Source organism: Siniperca chuatsi, linkage group LG16, assembly GCF_020085105.1.
Source record: "Siniperca chuatsi isolate FFG_IHB_CAS linkage group LG16, ASM2008510v1, whole genome shotgun sequence".
In the NCBI taxonomy this organism is placed as follows: Eukaryota; Metazoa; Chordata; class Actinopteri; order Centrarchiformes; family Sinipercidae; genus Siniperca; species Siniperca chuatsi.
In genome coordinates, this window is record NC_058057.1 from 26314250 (window position 1) to 26337639 (window position 23390).

The 23390-nt window shown below is 41.0% G+C and overlaps 1 protein-coding gene across 10 annotated transcripts in view; it reads right to left on the reverse strand.

Annotated features, from left to right (window-relative positions):
* Window positions 1-23390, reverse strand: part of LOC122863118 (filamin-A-interacting protein 1) — a 47885-nt gene that overhangs the window by 1436 nt on the left and 23059 nt on the right. For 4 of the 10 annotated variants that reach the window (XR_006374916.1, XR_006374915.1, XM_044169262.1 and 1 more), the window contains exons 2-6: window positions 22979-23243; window positions 19635-19808; window positions 17924-18102; window positions 4563-7338; window positions 3739-3796 (exon numbers count right to left, since the gene is read on the reverse strand). Coding sequence is in view for 8 of the 10 variants with exons in the window: in XM_044169262.1 (XP_044025197.1) it covers window positions 3739-3796; window positions 4563-7338; window positions 17924-18102; window positions 19635-19808; window positions 22979-23236 (3445 nt within the window). In the remaining 2 variants the exon portion in view is untranslated. Of the gene's footprint in view, window positions 1-3110; window positions 4421-4547; window positions 7339-9221; window positions 10821-17923; window positions 18103-19634; window positions 19809-22978; window positions 23244-23390 lie in introns of those variants that run through there. The other 6 variants (XM_044169255.1, XM_044169259.1, XM_044169256.1 and 3 more) reach the window with 3 other exon arrangements.

Below are 23390 nucleotides of genomic sequence, written 5' to 3' on the forward strand. Positions count from 1 at the left end.
AGACACTATTTTAGCACATTAAGTTGACAAATAATTTTCCAATCAACACTTACAACTACATTAATAATTTTTTTTGGCCACTAGGGGGCAGAACTCCACAACAAACTGAAAAAACCTACAGCCCTGACATATTATCACCTTATCGAGTTGTTATGGCTAACATGTTAGCAAACAGTTGCTTACTTCCACATCCAGCAGACTCAGAGCAACATGATCCTTTTGAGTCATGTTTGTGTCCACCTGATGAATGTAAGTAAAATATTCCTTTTAGCTCTGGTTTGGTCTCCACCAAGTCCTGAGAAAAATATCTGTCTCTTTAGCTGCTAGATGTTCCACTTTCTTCACCGGCTAGTTGCTAACTTTGTCTTTCTGCCATTTGATGCTAAGCAGGAAGTGTACAGTGGGTTTATCAGAAGCTAAAAGAGGCTAAAAAGTTCAGTAGAGCTGCAGAGTTAATGAAAATTCTCTGTGGGTTTGTCCCTGTCAGCGACAACTTTCCATTTACAAAGAGTAATTTGATTCATTTTGCATATGAAGATATTGATTAGTGGAGTTTTGTCACAAATCCGCAGTTAGCAATACTAAAACAAAGTAATACAAATCAGCAGCCAAATGGTTGTTAGTGGAGCTGTAAGAAATCTGGCTCTGGGAAATTGTGACACTGTTTTCTGACATTTTATAGACTAAATGATAAATTAATTAATTTGTAAAAAATAATCATCAGATGACTTGATAATGAAAATAATCATCAGTTGCAGCCTTAGTCTCATATCATGATATTGATATTCAGTTTATCACCCAGCCCTGCTCAAAGATGTTGACAAAGTTGTACTGCAGCAAGAGAGTCCTACACCTGGTTTCTGAACAGTTTTCTCAGAGGAAAAGGGCATGGCATGACTGCGGACAAGAAGATCATGCTCAGATGTGATTTTAATAATCCTGCTCAGCCTCTGATGTTCCCAGGAAGACCATTTGATCCACCTAAATCTCTCTGCAGCAGCCTCGGGTTATGAATCAGCGTTTACCCTCCCGTTTACCAGATGCTTCTTACAGACTCTATTACCATCTCTCAGTCCTCACTGTATTGTTTAATATCCCGCTCTCGCCCCCTTGTTTCCCTACATCAGCAGTATTTCCCACTCCCTCATTCTCCTGGCTGTTTGGTTATTAGAAACTGATTAAGGCAGCAAAGTTTGTTGAGATCAAATCCTTTGTTTTGGTCCCCGGTCTCCTCTTAGAAAACATGATAGCCTGCAGATAATTGAGGTTTATTGATTTGTGTTTAATCCGATATTGCAGATGCAAATACTACAGGATGTGTGAGGCCACTACTGTGGCATTAATCTGATTTATACGTTTAGAGATGTCAGATTTCTAAATGGTATCAGTTTCTTCCTGACGTTAAGAGAATCCTTAGTCATTTTGTGTTTTTGTACTTGTCCATGGGAGGGAGCTAGAAGCTTACTGAGTCTCCTATGTAATGCTAAAAAGGTCAAATATGATATACAGTAAAATGCATTGCAACCACAGAAATTTGACATTAATAGTGAATAGAGCAATCTTCCTGATGGGTTAGTGAGTCTGCAGAGTTCGTCTGCATCTTTAACATGCCATTTGCAGAAATTTGATCTTTATGTAAACCTGGAAGAAGACCATCATACTCTTCCTCTTTCAAACCTTCACTATAAAATTATATTAGCACATTAAGAATTTTTTTGGGGACAACCTAAATGAGCAACAATGTCCAGAAGGTCAAATGAAATCACATCTGCATCTATTGGCATATTTCCTGGCAAATTACCAAAATACACAACTACTCTCTGATTCTCTGGTAGTATGTTGTTTGTTTGCAACCTTGTAAATCTGTTTAAATGTATAGAAATGTTTTAAATGTAATAATTATCTCTCCATGCTGATGGTTTTGGTTTTATTTGTCAAGGGTTTGACATATCTGTCTCTGAGATTTGTTTTTAATTTTGCCTTCGCTGGACAGCTTACAGTGCAGTGCAGATATAAACAGAATATGGATGAAAAGGAAGATGCATCAAAGGTCCCAAGCTGGAATCAAATCAGGGACTTTGCAGTTATATGGAGTGTGTATTAACCACTAAGCCAGCAGATGTTCATCTCTGTGATTTCCGCTTCCACTGACAACATTAACAATCACATTTAAAAAAACAGCAACATCTTTTTCCAGGAAAATGTCCCCGTCTGACACTGAGGGCCATGGAGTCTCCAAAAGTCCAACTTGTGCACCATTTTTTGGCCTATATTTGTTTACATTTTGGCAAATTAGCACATGCCGAATTAGCTATTAGCAGATCCTGTTTGCAATGTACCCATGAATGTACAGACATCTATCACTGGATTACTCTGATACTGAAGAAAACCTAAAAACGTGCTGATTTTCAGGCAAGTTCTGGAGTTATAAGGGGCGTCTTTGTTCTATGATTTCTAAGCGGATTTATAAATGTTTATTTGCGATGGACATTGCAGATAATGATATCTTCGGGATGTGTAAGTCACACTATATATAAAAATACATGTATCATCTATGTGTGTTCAGATTTGACTGTGTTATGACTCCAAGAAGGAGCGCAAATTGCGGCTCATACCTCACATCTCTCCCTCCGCACTCCCCCTTCAACTCTCACAGTTTGAAAACCTCTTCCCAGGATAATCCACACTACTCACTGACAACCTTTTTCATTGGAACTACTTTCTACCCTAAAAATATGTTGTTGTTTTTGTCATTTGTGTGAAATGTCCGTTTAAAATGGCCTGAGTACAGAACCTTGAATTTCTGTCATTACCTAACAATAAGATTTATGTTGCCTACGAACTAAATGCCTGACACTTTGTTTTGAGTTTAATATACCTTTTTCTACGTCCAAGGCATGTACAATCATTTTCACACAGGCTACGGAAACATCACATGAAACGTACATGAATATGAAAATTAGTTTTCATGGCTTCTGAGTTGTGTTTCGTTTAGCAGCATGGGTTAATATTATGGAGGTTTCCTGGTTGATTCTCACCCGCTTTTAAAGTCACACAAAGCTCACACACACCATGAACAAATGAATACTATGAAGCAATGCTACACTTGGTTCAGAGATAAATAGTTTTTATTTTGGTGCCTGTCACAAATGATGACAATTCATACTGTCACAAACAATTCACAGTGCTTCAGTGACTGGAAACCTCCAAAAGCAGTGGTAAAATAAACACATGCTATGAAAAATGTAAATGATGAGAACAAGTCTAGAGCTACTGCCAAATATAACCAAGATGAAGTTAATCAAAATGCACTCAAATGCAAAAGAGACATGCAAAGAGATGCTTCGTGAAGAACAAACAGGTGGAAATTAAAAATAACATAAAACCTTAAAAATCTGCCCCTGAAATTTCATAAACTCTTTCCTGAAAACGATCTGAATGAAATAAAATAGGTTTTGGAAAGCTAAGCTGTTGTGTAAGGCGACATCACACACACAGTCTCATGATGTGGCCTGCAACTCATATTTGGCAGCAGATTCGGCGACAAACTCAATCATGAGACGTTGAGTCGTTGCCACGGCAGCGTGTTTAGCCCTCAGCTCTTGCCTCCTGCTGCGGAGGCCGAGCCGCAAACTGTCGACTTCCTCAGCTCGATTCTCATTGACTGGCTCTCGGCCCGCGACTCTAACCTCGTCACTGTTGACACGCCCAGAACTGCCTTGCTGCTCGGTTTCATACCTTTTGACACAGGGATCCGTGTGGACGCGCTCCGAGCTGACTGCACATCCGAACTGGGCTGGAAAATAAACAACAAAACAATGTAAGACACAGGAAAGGATTTGGATCATAGACACGCAAAAACACAGAGTTGATCTGTTGTTAACTGTTCTTATGTAACTGTAACGTATTTATCACTGTTATGTTTAACAGGAATTGCACATAAGGAAAAGGTGAGCTCCCCAGTAAGCATAGTTTTGGTTAGCCCTGTTCCAGGATCACTGTACTACGTATCTGATGGTCCTGAATCAGGGCTGGACACCTTTGATTTGGTGACCTGCAAATCATCAAATCAATGCTTACTGGGTCCATTTACACGAGTGCGTGAGGGTTAACTGGCTGGCCCTCTTGACATCAGGTTGGGTAATTATATGAGAGTCTGAACAAGGCTGCTTATCTCTAAATTTAAGTTCTTAGAGTGCAAAAGTGTAACATCCACTTGGTGTTTGGTTAAAAGGAGTGAATTTGTCAGTGTTTGTCTGAACGAGACCCTTGAAAGGCCTCTCTGGGATGTCAGATCATTCCAGTGTTAGTTCATACCAGTGAGATCATATGTTTATGAATTCACAGTTTTATACCTGGAGAGAGAGCTATCTAGGGAGCACACACCACCTGATTTCATTTTGAAACATTTCAGAAGCAACTGCAACGTAAAAGATTACACGTGATTCAGATATTTTTGTGTTCATCTATGCCTGTATGCTTGTGGAGTCACAAGACAAGAAAGTCACAGGAAAGACAGAAAGATGAAGGACATTAAACATAATGACCTCCAAAGCTCTCACCACTGACTGTGTCGGCCTGGCGGATGCCGAGGTGATGGGTGTGATTGTTATGCTGCTTGTCATTTTGCTCGGAGCCGTCTTCCCCATTGAGGGTTGGTGTGGGGAGCGGAGCACCGTCCCTGTTGACATTTCCTTGCTGCTTTCTGAGCTTCTGAGCGTCAACACTGAACTACTGCAGCCCTCAGAAGGCCTCTTAAACTGTGGACCCAAGTGGATGTGGATCTTGTTGTCCTCTGTTGTGATGATGTTGCTTTTGCCATTGTATTTCCTGTACGGTGCTGGCCCAGGTTGCTTCTCTGGGGTTACCTTGATCACCGTGCGGCCTGAAGTAATATTGTGGTGTTCAGATGAAGCACATGCTTCAGCCACAGGAGTGGTGCTGACTGTGATGATGGACACCGGCGACTGAAGGCTGTCAGAACTGCAGCCACTGGTCTTGTCCACACTCTTGGCCCTGGAGATGGTGGTTATCGTGACCGGAGATTTGGCTCGATCAAGACCTTCCGTCAGCTCACAGGCTTTGCTCTTTGAGGTCACGGTTGTGGGCTTAGGGACGATTGTGATGCGAGGCTTCTGAAGGCCGAGAGTTGGGATGATGGTGGTGCTGGAGAAGAAATCCTCTGCTCGAGGGCTGGTGATCTCCAAGGTGGCAGTGCTGTTCTCGTGATCTGGGGTCACTCGGATGTGCAGTGGCTGGCCTGGCTTTTGGGACATGGTCATCTCAGGTGGATGGAGCAAGGATGTCCCAATAGACCTCTCAGGTGTGGTCTGAGTGAGTGTGATGGCCTCCTTCTTTTTCATCCAGGGTATCCAGGATTTTCCTGCCCCGAGTTCTGCTGATGCTGGAGGGTATCGTTCAAGAACTGTTGGCTTTTTAAGACCCCGTTGTCTGAGGTTGCTCATTAAGTGGTTTTCCTCGAGGACTGACTTCCGGATAAAGCCTGCCGCTGTCTCGTCCTCAGCAGGCTCACTGGCCATCACATCTGTCTGCACTGCTGTGGAGGTAACCGGGACATTGACCATCATCCTACCATTCATACTGGGCCTCAAGGCGCGACTGTAGCGCTTGGTGGCTTCGAGCTCCTTGGTAAGGTTGACTACTTCCTGGCTCATGCTTTTCTTCCTCTCTTCCTCTTCCTTGAACCTCTGCTGGAGGACAGAATAATCCACCTGCAGCTGGGAGAGCTGGTCCTCCTTGTTCATCAGTTCATGGATTTTCTCCTTCAGGGCCTGGACGTCCACCTGCAGCTCTCTGGTTTTAGCCTCCTCCATCTTGCAGCGAATTCTAAGCTCAGCCTCAGGACTCATGACCTCACCTTTCTCTATGGCTTTGTTTCTGGCAATCTGACTTTTCATTTCTTCCACTAGCTTAGAAAGGGCATTTGCTTTGTCCTGCTCTGTTCTGAATTTCTTCTCTAGTAGATCATACTCATCCTCCGTTTTCATTAAATCTCCTTCTACCACCTCAAGTTGTTTGAGCCTGCTCTTAAGTCTTTCAATTTCTAGCGTGAGCTCTTTTACTTTGTTGTCTTCGTCTGGATTTCTGTTTTTGTCCTTGTTGGCCCACTTTTTCTGCATTTCCCTCTCTGTCTCCTCAAGTCCATCCATTCTTATTTTCATACCACTTAGCTTGGTATTCAGCCCTCTACACTTTTCCTCTTCACTTGCAAGTTTAGTTTTTAACTCATCTTTCTCTTTAATGAGAGTTGTCACTTTGATCTCCATTTCTGATTTGAATTTGAGAAGTTTTTTGCTCTCCTCAATCAGCTTCTCTGTGACCTCCGTAACCTTGCCCTGCTCTGCTTTGAACACCTTACTTAAATCATCACTTTTCTGTTCTTCCTGTTTAAGTCTCTCTGCCATGTTTTTTCTTTCATCTACCAGTATAACTGTAAAGGACTTCAACTTCATAAGATCGTCTTTGAGGACCATTTCTGCCTTTTCAAACTTTGACTCTGAGCACTCTAGTTCTTTCAACCGGGTTTTCACCGTCTCCAGCTCACCGGCCAGATCCTTCACAACACGTTTCTCTTTTTCCAGGTTTGTATGAAGCTGAGAGCACTCCGTTTTGCTCCTATTGAAAGCCCCCTCCAGTTTTTCCAGTTCAACCATTCTGTTCTGCAGCTTGTCCACCTCCAACCTCAGCTCCTTGCTGTGGTTCTCCTCATTCTGCAGCTTTTTCCTCAGCTCCCTGCACTGAGTCTCTGTTTTGGTTATCTCCTCATCCTTGCCCTCCATCTCCAGCACTCTCTTCCGCAGATTCTCAAGCTCGGTCATGAGAGATGAATCCCCACACTCCCCTTTGCTGATTTTCTCCCTCAGCTTCTGCAGGTCCTCCTCTGATTTATGCAGCACCTTGTTGCTCTCCTCCAGCTCTTCAATCTTGTGTGCCAATCCAGCCAGCTTCAGCCTAAGCTGCCGGCTTTGGGACTCTTCGTTGGCTAGTTTGGCGGTCATCTCCTCATGTTCCTGTGCAAACTTGGCCGCTCTATGCTCCAGCTCGGCCTCCAGCTTGAGGACCTTCTGGCCGTCCTCCTTGGCAGTGTCGGTGACCACCGCCAAACGCTGCTCTTTCTCCTGCAGCTTCTGAGTCAGGTCCTGGACCTTCTGGCTCTGTTGGTCGATCTGCTCAATATGCAGCTGCCGCTCGTCTACCAACATCAGGGCAAAGGACTTGAGCTTAACCAGCTCTGCTCTGACCTTCTCCAGCCTCCTGCTGTGGTCCTTGTCCTTACGAGCCTGGTAGGCCTTCTCCTGCTCCAACAGCCTTTTGAGTCTAAGAAACAGACAAAATGTGAGTGGGTGTTAATATCATATATATTATATGATATCAATATCATATTTTTTCAACATAATATTTTTTCAATGCAGATGACACCAATCCTGAATAAATTTTCCATGAAAATGTTTAGAAATACGCTTACAAATATGAATAATTGGATACAGAAAAGGATCCTCATGGTATTCTAATGTGACAAAGCTTTGTTTTTGACAACTCCTCCCATGACACCTGGTGACATACAGTATCAAGTGACCAAATTAAAATTACCACCCTGTCAATACTCTACAGTTTCCTGTATTCCTGTATCAGATGGGGAAAGATGGTGCACATCTCTAAAAAAAAAAGCAGACAATGAGAGCATTAACCACCTGATCCTGGATGGGGAGGCAGGCAAGCAGAATAAAAGGCAGCAGCAGGATAGCGAGGGAAATAAAGGAAATTAAAAAAAGAGGCAGATAGGGGCTTGAACACTTGTGATTCTCTCTGACAGAACTTACCCTGTCCTGTCTAGAGTTCAGTTAAGGGAAGTATTGCAGCTGCAGGTCAGGAACTCTATTAATATGCAGGTGTGTTGAGTTGGGAGCTTGTCACCCAGCTGATCAGGGTCAACCACTTATCACTGACAATACCCCTAATAGAATTTCATTTATGTGGGTATCAATGGGCTCCATGGTGGTCAAAAAGTTGTTTCAGAGGTTTTTCTAGCTTGTCAAAACTACAATTATTGGATTAACACTGGTATTTACCCTTTTAGTTATGAAATGAAGAGTTTTCGGTCCACCAACAACTCTGTAATGTGCAACTGCAATACTGTTGATTTTTACATCTAGAAGTACTAAGGCCAGGGTGTGCTTGAAAGAAATTAGTTTGTATAAAGTGTCATCCAACCACATCTTAAGGCAATAGTGTTTATACCTGTTTCGATTGGCCACACTTGACGGCGGATCAAAAAGCGTGTGGTCATAGAGAGGGACGAAACCTATTCGATCGTACAAATGGGGATAAAGCCACACGCTTTCAAACAGTCTCTCTTTGAAGGAATCATGGTGTTCCACTTGTTTGTACTGTGAGAGGAGTGTAAAGAATGAAAAAAGAGAGCTTGAGAGATGCCGACTTTCTCAGCTACGCACAACTGGTCAATCACTGCGTGAAGTGCATGTGTGACAGCTTCGACTGACAGATCTCAGGACTTTTATTTCCCTCCTGTCTCTCACCTTTTTCCTCTCTTCTCTGCAAGTTTATGAAGTAGATTCATAAAACACAATTTTTAAACTCGAGTTGAAACATTTTCAACACGCCAGGATGCTTCTTCGCCTCACTTTGAGTCATCCCGGGCGAATTTGCTTCTACTCGCATACACTTTTGTTCTGTCTGAACACCTTTAGAAGACAGATATGAATAAAAAAGCAAATCCAGTTGCCTTGACATACGTCGTCTAGATATCTTACTATTGTATCTGACTGAGAATCCTTATAGACATGATGATTTTTATGCTTTCACAAATTTAAACTTACATCAACACACCAAACCACTGGGATAACGCAATAGTAAGAGGCACTGCAGAGCTGCCAACAAAGTTTTGAGAATTCAACCTGCCAGAGTTAATGTTCTGTGGGTAGATGATTAACTAATCTCTGTGGGAGTCTGTGTGTGTCTGAGAGAGTCTGCTGCAGTTTCCCTTTCATGTGGGTCTCATGCACAATCACATCAGACACTCAAATACATAAACAGGTCTCAGCACTGCACAAGAAGTGTTCTACAAGTTTGAATAAAAAAAAAATTAAAAATCCCCAAATTCAATTCACAGACTCCAGACCTTTATAATTAGCTCGTCCTGCGTCAAAAACGTCTTCCCCACGAAACTCAGTTCAACTTACCAACAAGTTGGGATGCAGAGCAGGTTGATCCATATCTGAGTGTGTTTTTAAAGCTGAGCAGGAGCCAAACTGCTGCTGCTGCTGCTGCTGAGTCTCTCACTGGGTCAGAGAGGGAAGGAAGGAGGGGCCCCGACTCCGTGGGGAATTAGCCATCACATACCAAACATGACATCAGTGGACAATGAAAAAGGTAAATGTTGTGCTAAACATCACTGCTCCGCTGGCTGGTGATGTCATCCACCCCTCCATATATGGCCAAAGAGGCCCTGCCCTTGTTTGAGGAGGAGTGGGGGGCAAGCTCTTTCTCTTCTTTCTCCCTGTTTTGGTTTCCCCCTGGGCAGGAGGGACGACTGGGCCGCAGGTATGACATAACACATGAAGCCACTTTTAAGTTCAAACATTTCTCTTTTTTTTTGTTCTTTTTTTTATCCTTTTACTAAAATGTTGCTCCGGTTTGACCTAGATGTCTCCTGTCCGTCTTGCAGCCAGCAGTGTTTCCATAGAAACAAAGCAACAATGCAAGGCGAGAGTTTTTGTTTTGGAGAGGACAATGCCAGACTTGCACAGCCTTTCTCTTTATAATCCCCCTGTATCGTGCAAAGGGGAAAGACATGGGTATAAATTCTCCATAGTGGCTAAATTGTATGTGTGTGAGATCATAGCTTCAGACAGCAGAGGAGGCCTGTGGTTTGCATTGCAGAGGCTCCTAAATGAGCCAAATATGAGCAGTGCAAAGAGCTTACAGATGCAGAGGCTTTCTATCACTGCTCTTCATTACTCCAATTACATGTTATATCATAAATATCACCAGGATGCAAGAGCACCTTTATATGAATTACCTATGTTTTGTGGCTGAGATACTTTTGCTAGCTGCCCGTAACTTTGGAGATGTGGAAAAAAAATCGCTTCTTCTGATGCATACATTTAAACTCTTACTGAATAAAATCCTATAAGATCTCTTCCATTCATTTCCAGTGATGAGGCTTGTGGTTTTGAAAAATAAGAAATAAAACAAATGACAACATGTTGATGCCGTTTGTTGTAGAAATTAAAAAGCATGGACCCATAGGGAAAACAATTTGTGAAAATCTTTGCCGTATGAAATAATGTAACTTTTGCAGGTATAACAATTTCATTTTGATATTTTTTATTTTTAAATCTTTTTAGTGAGGCTCTTTCCCCCAAGTAGATTCAAAACTAAAAGCAGAGAAGAGCAACAGTACAATGTCCGCTCCCTCCTCATCAAATCCTCCCACTGCTGGCCAAAGAAAAGAGGATAAAATGAGTAACAAATGGCCACATTTTGGAAAACAAACCACCACTTTGGTCCAGACTAAAATATCTCAATAACTATTGGATGGATTGCCATGAAATTTTGAACACACACATTAATTGTGCCCAGAGGATGAATCCTACTGACTTGATGCCTTAATGTTTCATCTAGCGCCATCATCAGGTCAAAATGTCAGTTTCTCCAATACTTTGATTTATGACTAAATACCTGCAAAACTAATGGCATTCCAATCAGCTTCAGCTGCACTTTGGGTTTAGTGCTAATTAGCAAATGTTAGCATGCTAACACAAAGATGGTGAACATGGTCAACATTATACCTGCTAAACATCAGTATGTTAACATTGTCATTGTGAGCATGTTAGCATGCCGACATTAGCATTTAGCTCAAAGCACCACTGTGCCTAATTACCATGTTCACGATCCTAGATTAGCATGTTAGTGTGCTAACATTTGCACAAAACACAAAGTGCAGTTGAGGCTGATTTTCATCAGTTTTGCAGATATTTGGTCTTAAACCAAAGTATTGGAGAAATTGACATTTTGACCTGATGATGGCGCTAGATGAAAAGTCAGAGGGTCACCAGTCAGTAGGATTCATCCTAAGGGGAACATGAATGTCTGAACCAAATTTCATGACAATACATCCAATAGTCGTTGAGATATTTTACTCAAAGCCACAAATGTCAACCTCACTGTGGCGCTAGAAGAAAACTCAGGGGATCACCAAAGTCAGTAGGATTCATCCTGTGGGGACCATGAATGTTTGTGCTAAATTTCATGGCAATCCATCTGATAGTTGTTGAGATATTTCGGTCTAGATCAGAGTGGTGGAAAAATCGACCGACCGACGGAGCAACATTGCTATCCACTGAGCCACGCTGCTAGCATGGCTAAAAAGTCACCAAATATCATGTAGCCACGGCTCTGACAAGCCTTCAGAGAAAATCATTTAGCATTTATTTGATCAGCTGTGAGTTTTATAACATCAGAAACAGCACTTCTGGTTGTTTTATTCTTCCAGTGTTTTGAGTTTCTCCCGCCCTCAACGATCTTAACGAGGTAGAGGTCTTGAGATTAGCCAACACCAGAATTTAATTTAAACAAATTTGATGATACTATAATGTCTCAACTAGGAGGGGTTTCACACTTCTCTGTGATGAAGACTCCATTTTAGATTAACACCAATGAAGGATGTCAATGTAAAAATCTTGCTAAGTGCAGCGTTAACTTGTACATGTACGATAATCCTCATTAATTCCTCTGACATGTAGCTCAGATTGCTCCCCCTCGCTCTCAGGAAACAGAGTATCTGTCATTATGACCTGGTTGGCAGATGATGGCTCCGCAGAAAGCCTCTCTCTGTTCGGGTCTATTCATAGCCTCAGTGCTGACAGGGAGCAGAGAGGGAGAAGAGAGCCCCAAACACTCGTAAAACTGAGCCGAGCTGAGCCCACAGTAAACACATCAGACCAGGAGATGCTGATCTGCAGCTAATTATAGTCGCAAGAATTAACATTCTTAACAGACGAGTCAACAAGAACGCTTCGACACATTTGTTGTTGGCTGAGGGGATAAAAATGGGATTTTTTTTTACCCTGCATTTTAACATGAATCAGAATTGTCCACCACTGTGAAATTACAGAGAATCAAACCTACATTTTTCTGAAGACAGACATGGTTTACTGGTGAAAATCTTAACCTCTCAAACCCCTACCAGACTGGGATCAGGGGCCTCAGGGGCCTCAGGGTGGTAAAGCACTGAGAAGTCACCGTCCAATAAGAAGAAGCTCACAAATTAGAGTCGATGATACTGCTGTGGGTCCTGTTGCAACCCTGTCTCCTAAAAGTTTGCAGCAGCAAATAGGTTTTGAAAGAAACATAATGCCTCTTGGATTATAGTTATCAACATAATGAGGAAACATTTTCAATTAACGTATCAGCAAAAAGTTAACTGCTATAGTATTTATGGATTATAATTATTTTGACCAATCAGTCAATTAACCTTCGCTTTAAGGACCATATGTCTATTCAAGTTTTAGCTCCTTAAAGCAGCGATAAAAAGTATTTTTATATTAACAATTGATCACATGACTGCTTATATATGAAAGGTGTGACTCCCCACAGAGAATTATTACCTGACTTTGCAGTTCCCCTCAGCTCGAAGGAGCCTTTTAACGTCTTTCAGCTCATGGTTGTTGTTTTTTTATGGCCTGCAACTTTACTGTTTCGGTTCACTCTGATCACCTGTACACTATTGTACACATTTAGCAGCTACAGAGCTAAAAGAGAGAAAATATTGGACTTACATTCATCAGGTGACACAAACACAACTCCTAATGAATGATCATGTTGCTCTGTAACTGCTGGATGTGTAAATAAGCAACTGTTTGCTAACAAGTTTGCCATATCCATTTAAAAGGTGATGATATGTCAGCATTGTGTTTACAGCTTGTTTCTGATGCCCCCAAGTGGCCAAAAATCATTACAGGTTTAACTACAAATCATGTATTTTTTCATTTTTGCAGACCATTTTCTGAGTGCGGTTTTAGTTTTTATTTTTTTATTTAATTCCAGGCAGCTGTTGTTTTCTATTAATTTAATGAAAAACAACCAGCAGACTCTTGGAGGTTCCTTGACTCGATTAACTGATCAAAGTGAACGTCAAGTCTGTATCAATTTTTGTCAAAGTTACATTGAATTTGAAAAGTCTGCACTCCTTATATCAACAAAGAAACAAAAAATAAGAATTTATCATACTATAAAAAAATGTAATAGAAACCAATGAAGGTCTGGAATTATCTAATTTCTAAAACACAGTAGCATCTTGTGCAAACTGCTTAGTGTAAACGTGATTTGAAGTCAATGTCAACCACTCATGTCCTTTAAGTATAATGTAACTCATAACAGTCACATGTTTTTGTGGGCCCTCTAAAGGTAATTCAATTACAGCTTTTACTTTATTAAGTCACTTATTAAAAATGTAAATAATTTACAGAATTTTTACAGACAGCAGAAACATGTTGAGACATGTTTCTGCTGTCTGTAAAAATTCTCTTTTGTGAAAAAGTAACAGAGCCTTTACTGGGTAGTTTTTAAAAGAGCAAAGACAAATATTTACACATATAACTTTTCCTCAAGTAAAACTTCAGTGCAGCAGGATTACTAGAGTAAAATATTGATGGTACTTTTTGCAGCAGGTTTCTTGTGTAGTTGCCTGTGACAGTTGTTATGCAAACAGAGCCTCTAATCGTCCAGCAGGATCTCTGTTGGGAATGACATCACCCCCTCTGTGCTCAGGGTCGACTCATTCATTCATGATATCACCTGCGGTGAATCTGCACGCTGACTGCAGCCAACAGGAATGTGTTATCGGACAGCGCTGAGCGCTGAGAGGAGGGCTGCACCACACTACAGCCAGGAGACGTTATCAGTCACTGACCTAAAGGATCCCAATTGTCCATAAAGTTGAATCAACACCTCTCTAAACTGAACGTTATAACCTTCATGAAGGTAGAAAATTTCTTGCAGAGCTGTTTTAACATTAGACTTCTTTTGACCTGCAAACCACCAAAACACCAGCGGTGGAAGAAGTATTCAGATCCTTCAGTAAAAGTGCTGATACCACACTGTGATAAATACTCCACTACAAGCAAAAGTCTGGAATTCAAAACCTTAATTAAGCAAAAGCAGGTATTATCAGCAAAATCTACTTAAAGTATCAAAGTAAAAGTCCTCACTGTGCAGTAAAACGCTCCTGTCAGTGTTTTCTTATTATATCTGATGTTTCTGGATTCATATTCTGCTGCATTAATGTGTGTGTTGCATTTTGCTGCTGCAGATGTTTAATGTTGAGCTCATTTTAACTACTTTATATACTGTTGGGTAGTTTAACCTGCAGCAATGCATCATGGTCTATAAGATCATCATATGTTTGTAGCGTCGCTGTCCTGAGAGAACCACGTATCTCTAAAAAGTCTCCCTGAGCTCAGAGAAACAGCCTGTTTTCAGCTCTGTGACGACGCGTTTTCCAGCTGATCCGAGGGGGGGTTAAAGAGTTTATTCAGCTTCAGGAGGAGGAGAGTTTCCTCAGCACATGAAGGAAACTCTTCATCCTTCAGCTCATCACAAACATTCACCTTCAAAATCAGATACAATGTTTTCTCTGGACAGGAAGGGTGTGAAAGACTGTAATCTGAAAAGTTACTAAAGCTGCCGGACAAATGCAGTGCAGTAAAAAGTACAAAAGAGATGTAGTGGAGCAGAAGTATAGAGTTGCATAAAATGGAAATACTCAAGTAAAGTACAAGTACCTCAAATTTGTACTTAAGTACAGCACTTCAGTAAAATGTTCTTAACCACATTCCACCGCTGCAAATCACTGCTTACTGGGAACATAATTGGATTTGTGCAATGAGCAGGTTTACTGTAGACAAACACTGTGCACGCTCAACAAACCTTCACTGAATAAAACGGCGAAGATTTGAGGGACGTTGCTACAAGCCGTGCGGAGATGTGAGACCCAGTGAAGGTGAATGAGCAGCAGTGAAGCGTTATTCCATATTCCGACTGGTATTTGAAGTTTTATGGAGCATGGGGAGCAGATGTGAGAGATTCTCTGACGTGATGTTTTATTTTTTTTTTTTGGTCATCTCCCTCATCTGGCTGGTTTGTTTTGAACTGCTTTGATTACAGTAAGATAACACATCAGGCCCATTTAGAAAAATGGGACCAAATGGCCTTACAATAAAGTATTTGTAAGGCAAGCTTTGTTTATTTAGCACATTTCATACACAGGTGAAAACTTCAAACTTTACCTATCTTTGTTCAGCTTTGTTGTCCTTGTTTTTAAATATAAGTCTATTTCTATCTTCCTGTAAATTGTTCTGTGTGTAACACCGAGAGCAACTTAAACACATACTTGTCCCAGCAGGTAGAAGCATAAAAACAAAAAGCAGCTTTATCGGATTTGAAACTGACCGTTGGTATAGTAAGAATATTTGTGCTACATGGCCTCAAAGGTCTGGCTCAGGTCTAACATATATGTTGGAGAAAGCTCATACATAGTGAGAGAAAAGGCTTTCTAGACAAACAAGACACTCTTGAACTCAACGCTTGTGTATGCTGGAAGCCAGTGCAGTGACTTGAGGACAGGTGTAATGTGCTCTCTTCTCTTTGACCCCGTTGCAGACCTGATTTCAGTCCTGTCTAATTCCCTCAAACTGCTCGACATCTTTATAGCCTGGTGTGGATCTTGACAGCATTACGTACTGCAAAACTGGCACGTGTCACATACTGTATACACACAATTTTAAGTAGGTATTGAATATATATCGTTTCATAACTTTAACGTAATAAGTGACACACGGTCAGGTCCGGATTCGGTGCAGATCCAGACCTTGGTGCAGTCTTTTAGAAGCCCCGGTCCTGACTGTAAAAGGCTGACTGGGTTTCTGCAGACTTTAAAGCCACTATGTGTAGAATTTGAAAATGTCTGGCTTTAGTGCCCACCAGAGAGCAACGCACGCCCCTCTGCATGACTGCACACAAGGAATATCTAATTTTCCTACAAACAAAGCAAAAAACAAAACTAAAAAGTCATCATGCGAAAGATGCTGTAATCACATAAAAAGTCCACACATTAGGACTCTCCTAAAGGGTTTAAGTCAGTCGTGGCTGTGTATATTCGATGGCTTGATAAGGCACGACTCATTACCCTTCCTATCAGAAGCATCATCCAAAACCTTGATGCTCTGGATCTTATCTGATGCCTTCTTCCAGACAAACATCTGCAATACACGCATGTTTTTCAAGGGCAATGCATTTTTAATCATTCATTTCTGCAAACACATGAGGTTTTTTAAACAGATTCCAAGAATCTGACTCATCACATGCAGTAAAGGATAGCACCGCTGTGTATTTTTCATGACAGGGAGGAGTATTATTGACAGCAGCATGTGTGATTTAAGCAGCCATGTCTTAACTTGCCTCCACCAGGCAGACGGGTCTGAGGTACTAAAAGTCAGATTGACATTTAGATTCCACCTCTGCTGGAGGTGCATCATGCTGGTATTGAGGTTTTTATGTCACGATCGCTCTGTCTGTGCTGTGGTCGGAAAACTAAACTCCTAAACTACACATCATGTGCACTTAAACCTGCATTAACTAACTTGTTTGGTTACTTGAGGGCAGCGGGTCCAAGCTGTAAACACAACACTATATTAGCACCTTATAAAGGTGACATGGCTAACTTGTTAGCAAACAGTTACCTATTTACACATTCAGATATGGAGCAAGTTAAGCATTAAAGTCCAATATTCGCTCTCTTTCAGTTCTGGTTTGGTCTCCACCAACTCCTGAGAAAAATATCTGGCTCTTTAGCTGCTAGATGCTCCACTCTCTTCACCAGCTGCTCTCTGACTGTGTCTGTCTGCTGTCTGCTGCTGGGCAGGTAGCGTGCAGCGTGTTTATCGGAGCTTGTTTGCTATAAACAGCTGCCTGCTGCTGCTGGAAAAGAGGTTGACGAGAGAGCGGAGACTGAAGTAAAACAGTAAATCAAATCTAGGAACTAAAAGATGCTAAAACGCTGGGGAAATGCAGAATCGGGTGATAGTTTTGTCACATACATGTTGTAATTTGATCCATTGTTAATATATGAATATTCATTATAGCAGTGTGACTCTTTTCCTGGCCTGGTATGTCTCAACCCTGTTTCCTAGAAAATACATTTATATACAACTGATTTGTTTCTATATTTTTTTATTGTCAACAAATCCCATGAAAAGACCAAACCAGCAGTGAATGTATCTGCTAACTAAGTGTTGTGTGTGTGAATCACAGCCTGATGGATCTTCTTCCTCCACTGTTGTCCAGAAACTATTCAAACACATCAGCGAGCCACACTGTTGCACTGGGTGACATGTTCCTTCATCACCATGAACACACACACTGTAGTTTATTCTGACTCAGCCCCACACACACCGTCCTGCTGCCCCAAACACTCACTACAGCACCACATGTGGATCCATCCGCTGCTGAAAATAGTCCCCAACAAATGCACTCTTCCCTTCTGTTTGAGTAACGTTTGTTAGAAACTACAGCGAGCGGCTGTCTTAGGAAATTATGGAGCCTTTTTTAAATGAAACTATATATTTGGGAGGTGTTTTTAAAGATTTACATCTTCAGTAGGAACCAATGGGCTCGGAGCTGAGAGCCACAGACAGGAAGTCAGAAAGCACTGAGAGACGGTACTTTGAGAAATAAAAAGTATCATTTTGATACCAAAATCGAAAGGTTTCAGATGATATCCAGCCCTAATCCTGAATGTGATCAAACCCAGAATAAGACTCATAACTGGGATCCCAGTGTGCATGTAGACACACACACACACACACACACACACAACCCTCACCTCTCCCTCTCCTGCTCCAGCAGGTTGGTGAAGTCGTCGCTCTTGTTCATGAAGTCGGTGTGTTTGCGTTTCTCGCTGTCCAGCTCCATGACGGTGCGACGGTGACATTTCTCGGCCAGCAGCAGCTGCTCTAACATCCGTCTGTACGTCTCCTTCTGTTTGTCCTCCAGACGATCCAGCTGAAGGGAAACACGTCAACGCTCGTTATTAACAACAACTCGCGCTCTGAAACCACATCTGCCAGCACAAAATCCCAAACCATTAGCTATGGTTATGGTGATGCTGTGCTTGTGGGATAACAATGAGCAGAGAGACTCTTTCCACACAATTATGAGCTTTATTCACACTAACGGCACATAATGTTCAGCCTTTCTGTGACACCCTGCAGACTTCACTGAGCATGGCAAACCACTGCCATTCAACACACAAAAGAACAGGATTTTAGGCTCTGATTTCACGCTTCATTTGCATGAACTATGGTGTAAATGAACCACCAAAATAAAAGTTCAGACAATATTTGTACTCCATCTATCATCGGTGACAGCTACCTGTCTACCTGTACCTCTCTAAACTCTTTGAAATCAGTTTGAAATACAGTATATTCAATCCTCATTTTGGTGAATGTTGAATTTAGCTACTTCCTGTATGTTCCTGTTTGTGAGGCGCTCCCAGTGGAGGACACTGAGATCATGTTTTCAGCGTGTATTTTTTTCTGGGAATTTGGAGGTTTTACTCTACAGTTAAAAACTTTTAGACCGATTCTGGTATTTTTAGACGCAGTATTTTTCCACCAGGATTCAGTCCTTCTCCACCTGAAGTTGATTGCTGGCCGGGTGAGGAGAGCTTTGAAACAGCATTCAGACAGTCATGGTGATAAATAAAATGGTAACGCTTCATTTTACGAGTCTGCAGTGGTGGAATGTAATGTAACTCAAGTACTGTACTTAAGTACAAATTTGAGGTACTTGAGTATTTCCGTTTTATGTTACTTTATACTTTTTCCTCCACTACATTTGGCTGACAGCTTTAGTTACTCGTTACTATGCAGACTAAGATTTTACGTACAAAACATGATAAAAATGCATCATGTTTTATAAGTTCTTCATATGTTTTGTACGTAAAATATAGTTCAAATCAGCTCCACCTCGACCAACTAAAACAGTAAAATGCTAATTACACATGAATGCAGTAATAATAATACAATAATCAAATATGTAAAATATAACACTCACAAAGGGTCATTTTTCTGCAGAATGAGTCTTTTTACTTATGATACTATAAGTACATTTTGCTGATAGTACTTATGTAACATTTTCAAGGACTTTTACCTGTAATGGCGTATTTTCACAGTCTGGTATTGCTACTTTTACTTAACTAAAGGATCTGAATACTTCTTGCACCCCTGCAGGTCTGTAATTTCCTAATAATTTCCTTGAAAGTTTCCTGGAAAGAACTTTCTGGCATTAATTAAAGGGAAAATAGAGACAAACTTCTGAAACATCATTCATCGTTCATTTTCTGCTCCATTTAAATGCAGAAATAGAAAACACACTGTATATGATCAGCTACTGCCACTATGAAAAGTCCAAAAAACATTTTGAGACTTGTGAATCTAGAACCAGCAGTAAAACCACTGTTTCATGACTCCCCACCTCAAGTCTTTCCCTCGGTCTGATCCCCACTCAGACCCTTCAGTGTATCCGTCTCTCACCTCGGCCATAGGCTTCTCGTACACGTCGTCAGTGCTGTAGTTGCTGTGGGCGAGCAGTCCGTCTCTCTGCAGGGCCTGCAGGGGTTTGGTGGGGACACCTGAGCCGTAGTGAGCCTCCAGAGCCTCCGGTCTGGCTTTCTCCATCTTCAGCAGGCCGATGATGTCCTCTCTGGCCTGAGGAGACACAACAGACTCTTTAATGCTGTGTATACAAACTAACGGCGCTCTGAGAGACACAGGAACATTAACGTCATGATTTTAGCAGTTTTGTTTGGAATGTAGTTTTGGGTTAGTTTTAGCATTTTAGTGTTCAGCACTGGTTGTTCAGGATGGAGGCACTGTATTAAAAATGTGTTTTTATGGATGAATAAATTGAATCATGAACACTTTCAAATAAAGTTTCATTAGTATTATGTTTATATTATAATGTATAATATAATATACATTATAATATAATAAAAAGTATAATGTTTTTATATTATAGTACAATATAAAAACATTATACTTTTATATAAAGTATAATATAACACAGATTTCTGATGATATTGAAGGTTGTTTGCCTGTTGATGAGGTCCTAGTTGACCACTTCAAAACTGATAGTGAGGCTGTCTAATAATAATAATAATAATAATAATAATACTGAAGTGCTTTGCAAATAAAATTGTATTTGTAAAGCAGTTTTGCATGAAAACCAACAGTATCAGGAACAAATGGTAAAACATAACGAATAAAAAACATTCAACAGGACCAGCTCAAAAATAAGATAAGGGTAAGCAAAATCCAGTAAAATAAAATAAAATAAATAAAAAAGACAACGCAAGATCAAGTAAAAAAAAAAACTCCAAATAAATCAAATAAAAAAATAAGAAAAATCTAAATAAGCTCTCCAATAAAAGTGCTTTTCAAAAAGATTTTTAAAAGATGATGTTTCTGCATTAACACTTTAGTTTGATCTGTTTATTTTGAAAAAGCATTAACACAATCAAATATAGAACATCGTCAGCTGCCAGTGGCTTCAATCCTAAAATATAAGTATTTTAAAATCCATATCAAAGACGCACATTAGCACTTTACCTTTGTATTGAATTCGCAGAGATAAACAGACGAGGGTCAAATAACATTTAAAAAGATTTACAGTTTCTGTTTAAGCCTTAATGTGGAGTTTAACTCCTTGAATATTTGCACAGTGATGCTGAGTAACACTAATGGGACTGGCAGCTTCGCTAACATCATCTGAATGTGATGCTGCACCCATGTGGATCCAAGATATTACCTCAGCACTGTCATCACGTGATTAAATGTGGCAGACGCACAAGAAGAAGGCAGGATTTCACCAGCAGAGGGAGTTGTTTCCTTCATTCTAGTCTGCACAGTGTCTCATTTCATATAACAAGGCCGTGACACACATTCACTGCACAGAGATAGTAAACATCACAAAACTTTATTTTTATATACAGACATCAAATCCATCACTGTTCTCTGAGTGCAGAAACGTTAGATGATCTGCTGTAACCTTTGAGACCAGGCAACGGTGCTATCATTTTATTCATAAAGCCATTCAGGGTCAGGTAAACATCTCCACCAAAAAGTGTCCCGCCAGTCCTCAGTGTCTGCACAGAGGTTCCCTGTGTCTAGATGCATCTGCAAAAAGGCTTTAAAATGCATGTAGCATTGATCTCTTTAAGACATCAATGCAGCAGGAAGTGGCTTCTGATGTTACAGTGCGCAGTAGGACAAGGATGTGATGACCTTATCAGCTGATCTAGCGTGTCAGGTGTGATTCTTCCTGGTGATTGTTATCTTGACCAGGGCGGTCCTGACATTTTGATTTGAATCTCAGTGAGTGCAGTAAATAAAGTCTGGTGTCTTTCTATGTTTTTCTTTTTGTCAACAAACCCAAAATGTTACTTTCATACTTTTTGTTTCTCAAAGTAAGATACTCGACAAAAGAAAAGAATAAAGCCGGCATTTTTCTTACTGGTCAACGAATCCCATGAAAAGACCAACAAAAGCAACAACATGTCAGTCCGTCTCTCAGTGCTTTCTGACTTCCTGTCTGTGGCTCTCAGCTCCGAGCCCATTGGTTCCTACTGAAGACGTAAATCTTTAAAATAAGTCACAAATATATAGTTTAATTTTTTTAAAGGCTCAGTAATTTCCTAAAGCAGCTGCTCGCTGTAGTTTTTATCAAACTAACAGGAGGAAATGGTGCATGTGTTAGGGACTATTTTCAAAAATAGTGAAAATATTGTGGCATTGTTAACCGTAACATTTTGATGCATTTGAAAGCTGTCATGTGAAACAAAAAGCAGAACAAAAGCAGCCCTTCCTGTGTGAAATGCCGCTCTGTGTTGAGTATTCCTCTGGCCCATCGCTAATGGAAAATATTTAACACACCCAAACAGATGCAAGCAGAGGGTGAGGCAGCAGCATCCTGCCTCTCTGGAGAGGAGTTTACAAATGTGCCTCCATTAGAAAATCATTATCAGACTGGAACCCAGCAGCAGCTGGTGGGCCGTTTCCACACCGGCAAAGGTTATTTTCAAAATCTAACCCATCACACACTGAGAAATGCTGTCATTGTGTCTCCGCACTCGTGACAAACTCCTCTGTATTTATGGTTTTATAAGCTGCAGGTGCTGCCGACATCATTACGCTGCTTCAGGTGAAAAAGAAGTATCTGATTAGCTGGGTGTTTCTGAAAAAGATGATAACTGACTACAGTAAAGCTTCAGTTGGCATGGAAACCAAGCAGTCAAACGAGTACTCCTTAGTCATCTCAATTAATAACTCCTCGGTTCCCCAGCTCTCACTGCGATGAAACTGTAACTGAGCAAGCTGGTCATTAAAAAGGCAAGAAGCTGTTTATTGATAGAGTTATTGATCATGTTCAGTAAATCAACATGTACTTCAACAGCTTCTGAAATTTCTGGGTTTCAGAAAATCACTTCCCAGCATGTCCACCTGTTTTCAATGAAACACTCCCGGGGCATTAGAGAGTTAAAATTCCCAATCTATCCACCTCCACATATTTTAAACCGCTTATGTTCACCAACCAACAGCAGACCAGTTACAGCAGAGATGGCTCTGTATAAGATGATCGATGATTATGTTTAGGTATGAAGTGAAAGGAATTATTTCCGGTGTCTATTGATTAATGTTAGGTGTTAATTTTACAGTGGGGAAAAATTAATCAGCAGTTCCTCCCATTTTACAGCTCTAGTAGGTCACATTTGGTTAACTTTAGGTATGAGTTTGGTGTGGTTAATGGCAGGATGATGATCAGAGGTTGATAGAAAATACAGAATATCTAATATTCCCGGAAAAGTGAATCTGGTTCGTACCTGAACTTCTCCTTCCATGACTCCCAGCAGGTGCAGCAGGTCCGTCTTTGAGAGATCCGGCAGAGCTGCCTTCCTGCTCGCTGCAGGTTTCTTAGCTGATCCAGACACCGCCATCCTCCCGTCCTTCTCCTCTCGCTGGACTTTCATCTTCCTCTTTGTGAGCTCTGGTGTGTTCTCCTCTTCCTGCTTGATGAAACCTTTAGGGGGCTGGATGTGTCCGTTATCTGGACCCTCCATGGTGCAGTTCCTGGATCGCATTTTTTACCTGTGAGGACGGACAAAATGGATGGAATAAATGAAGCAGTGATGCTAGAAAACCAGATGTCGTCCATACTATACTGTATCTATACTATGATTTTAAGATTATTTTACTCCCTTCCAGGCAGCCGCTGGCTTTAGTTAATTTCAGGAA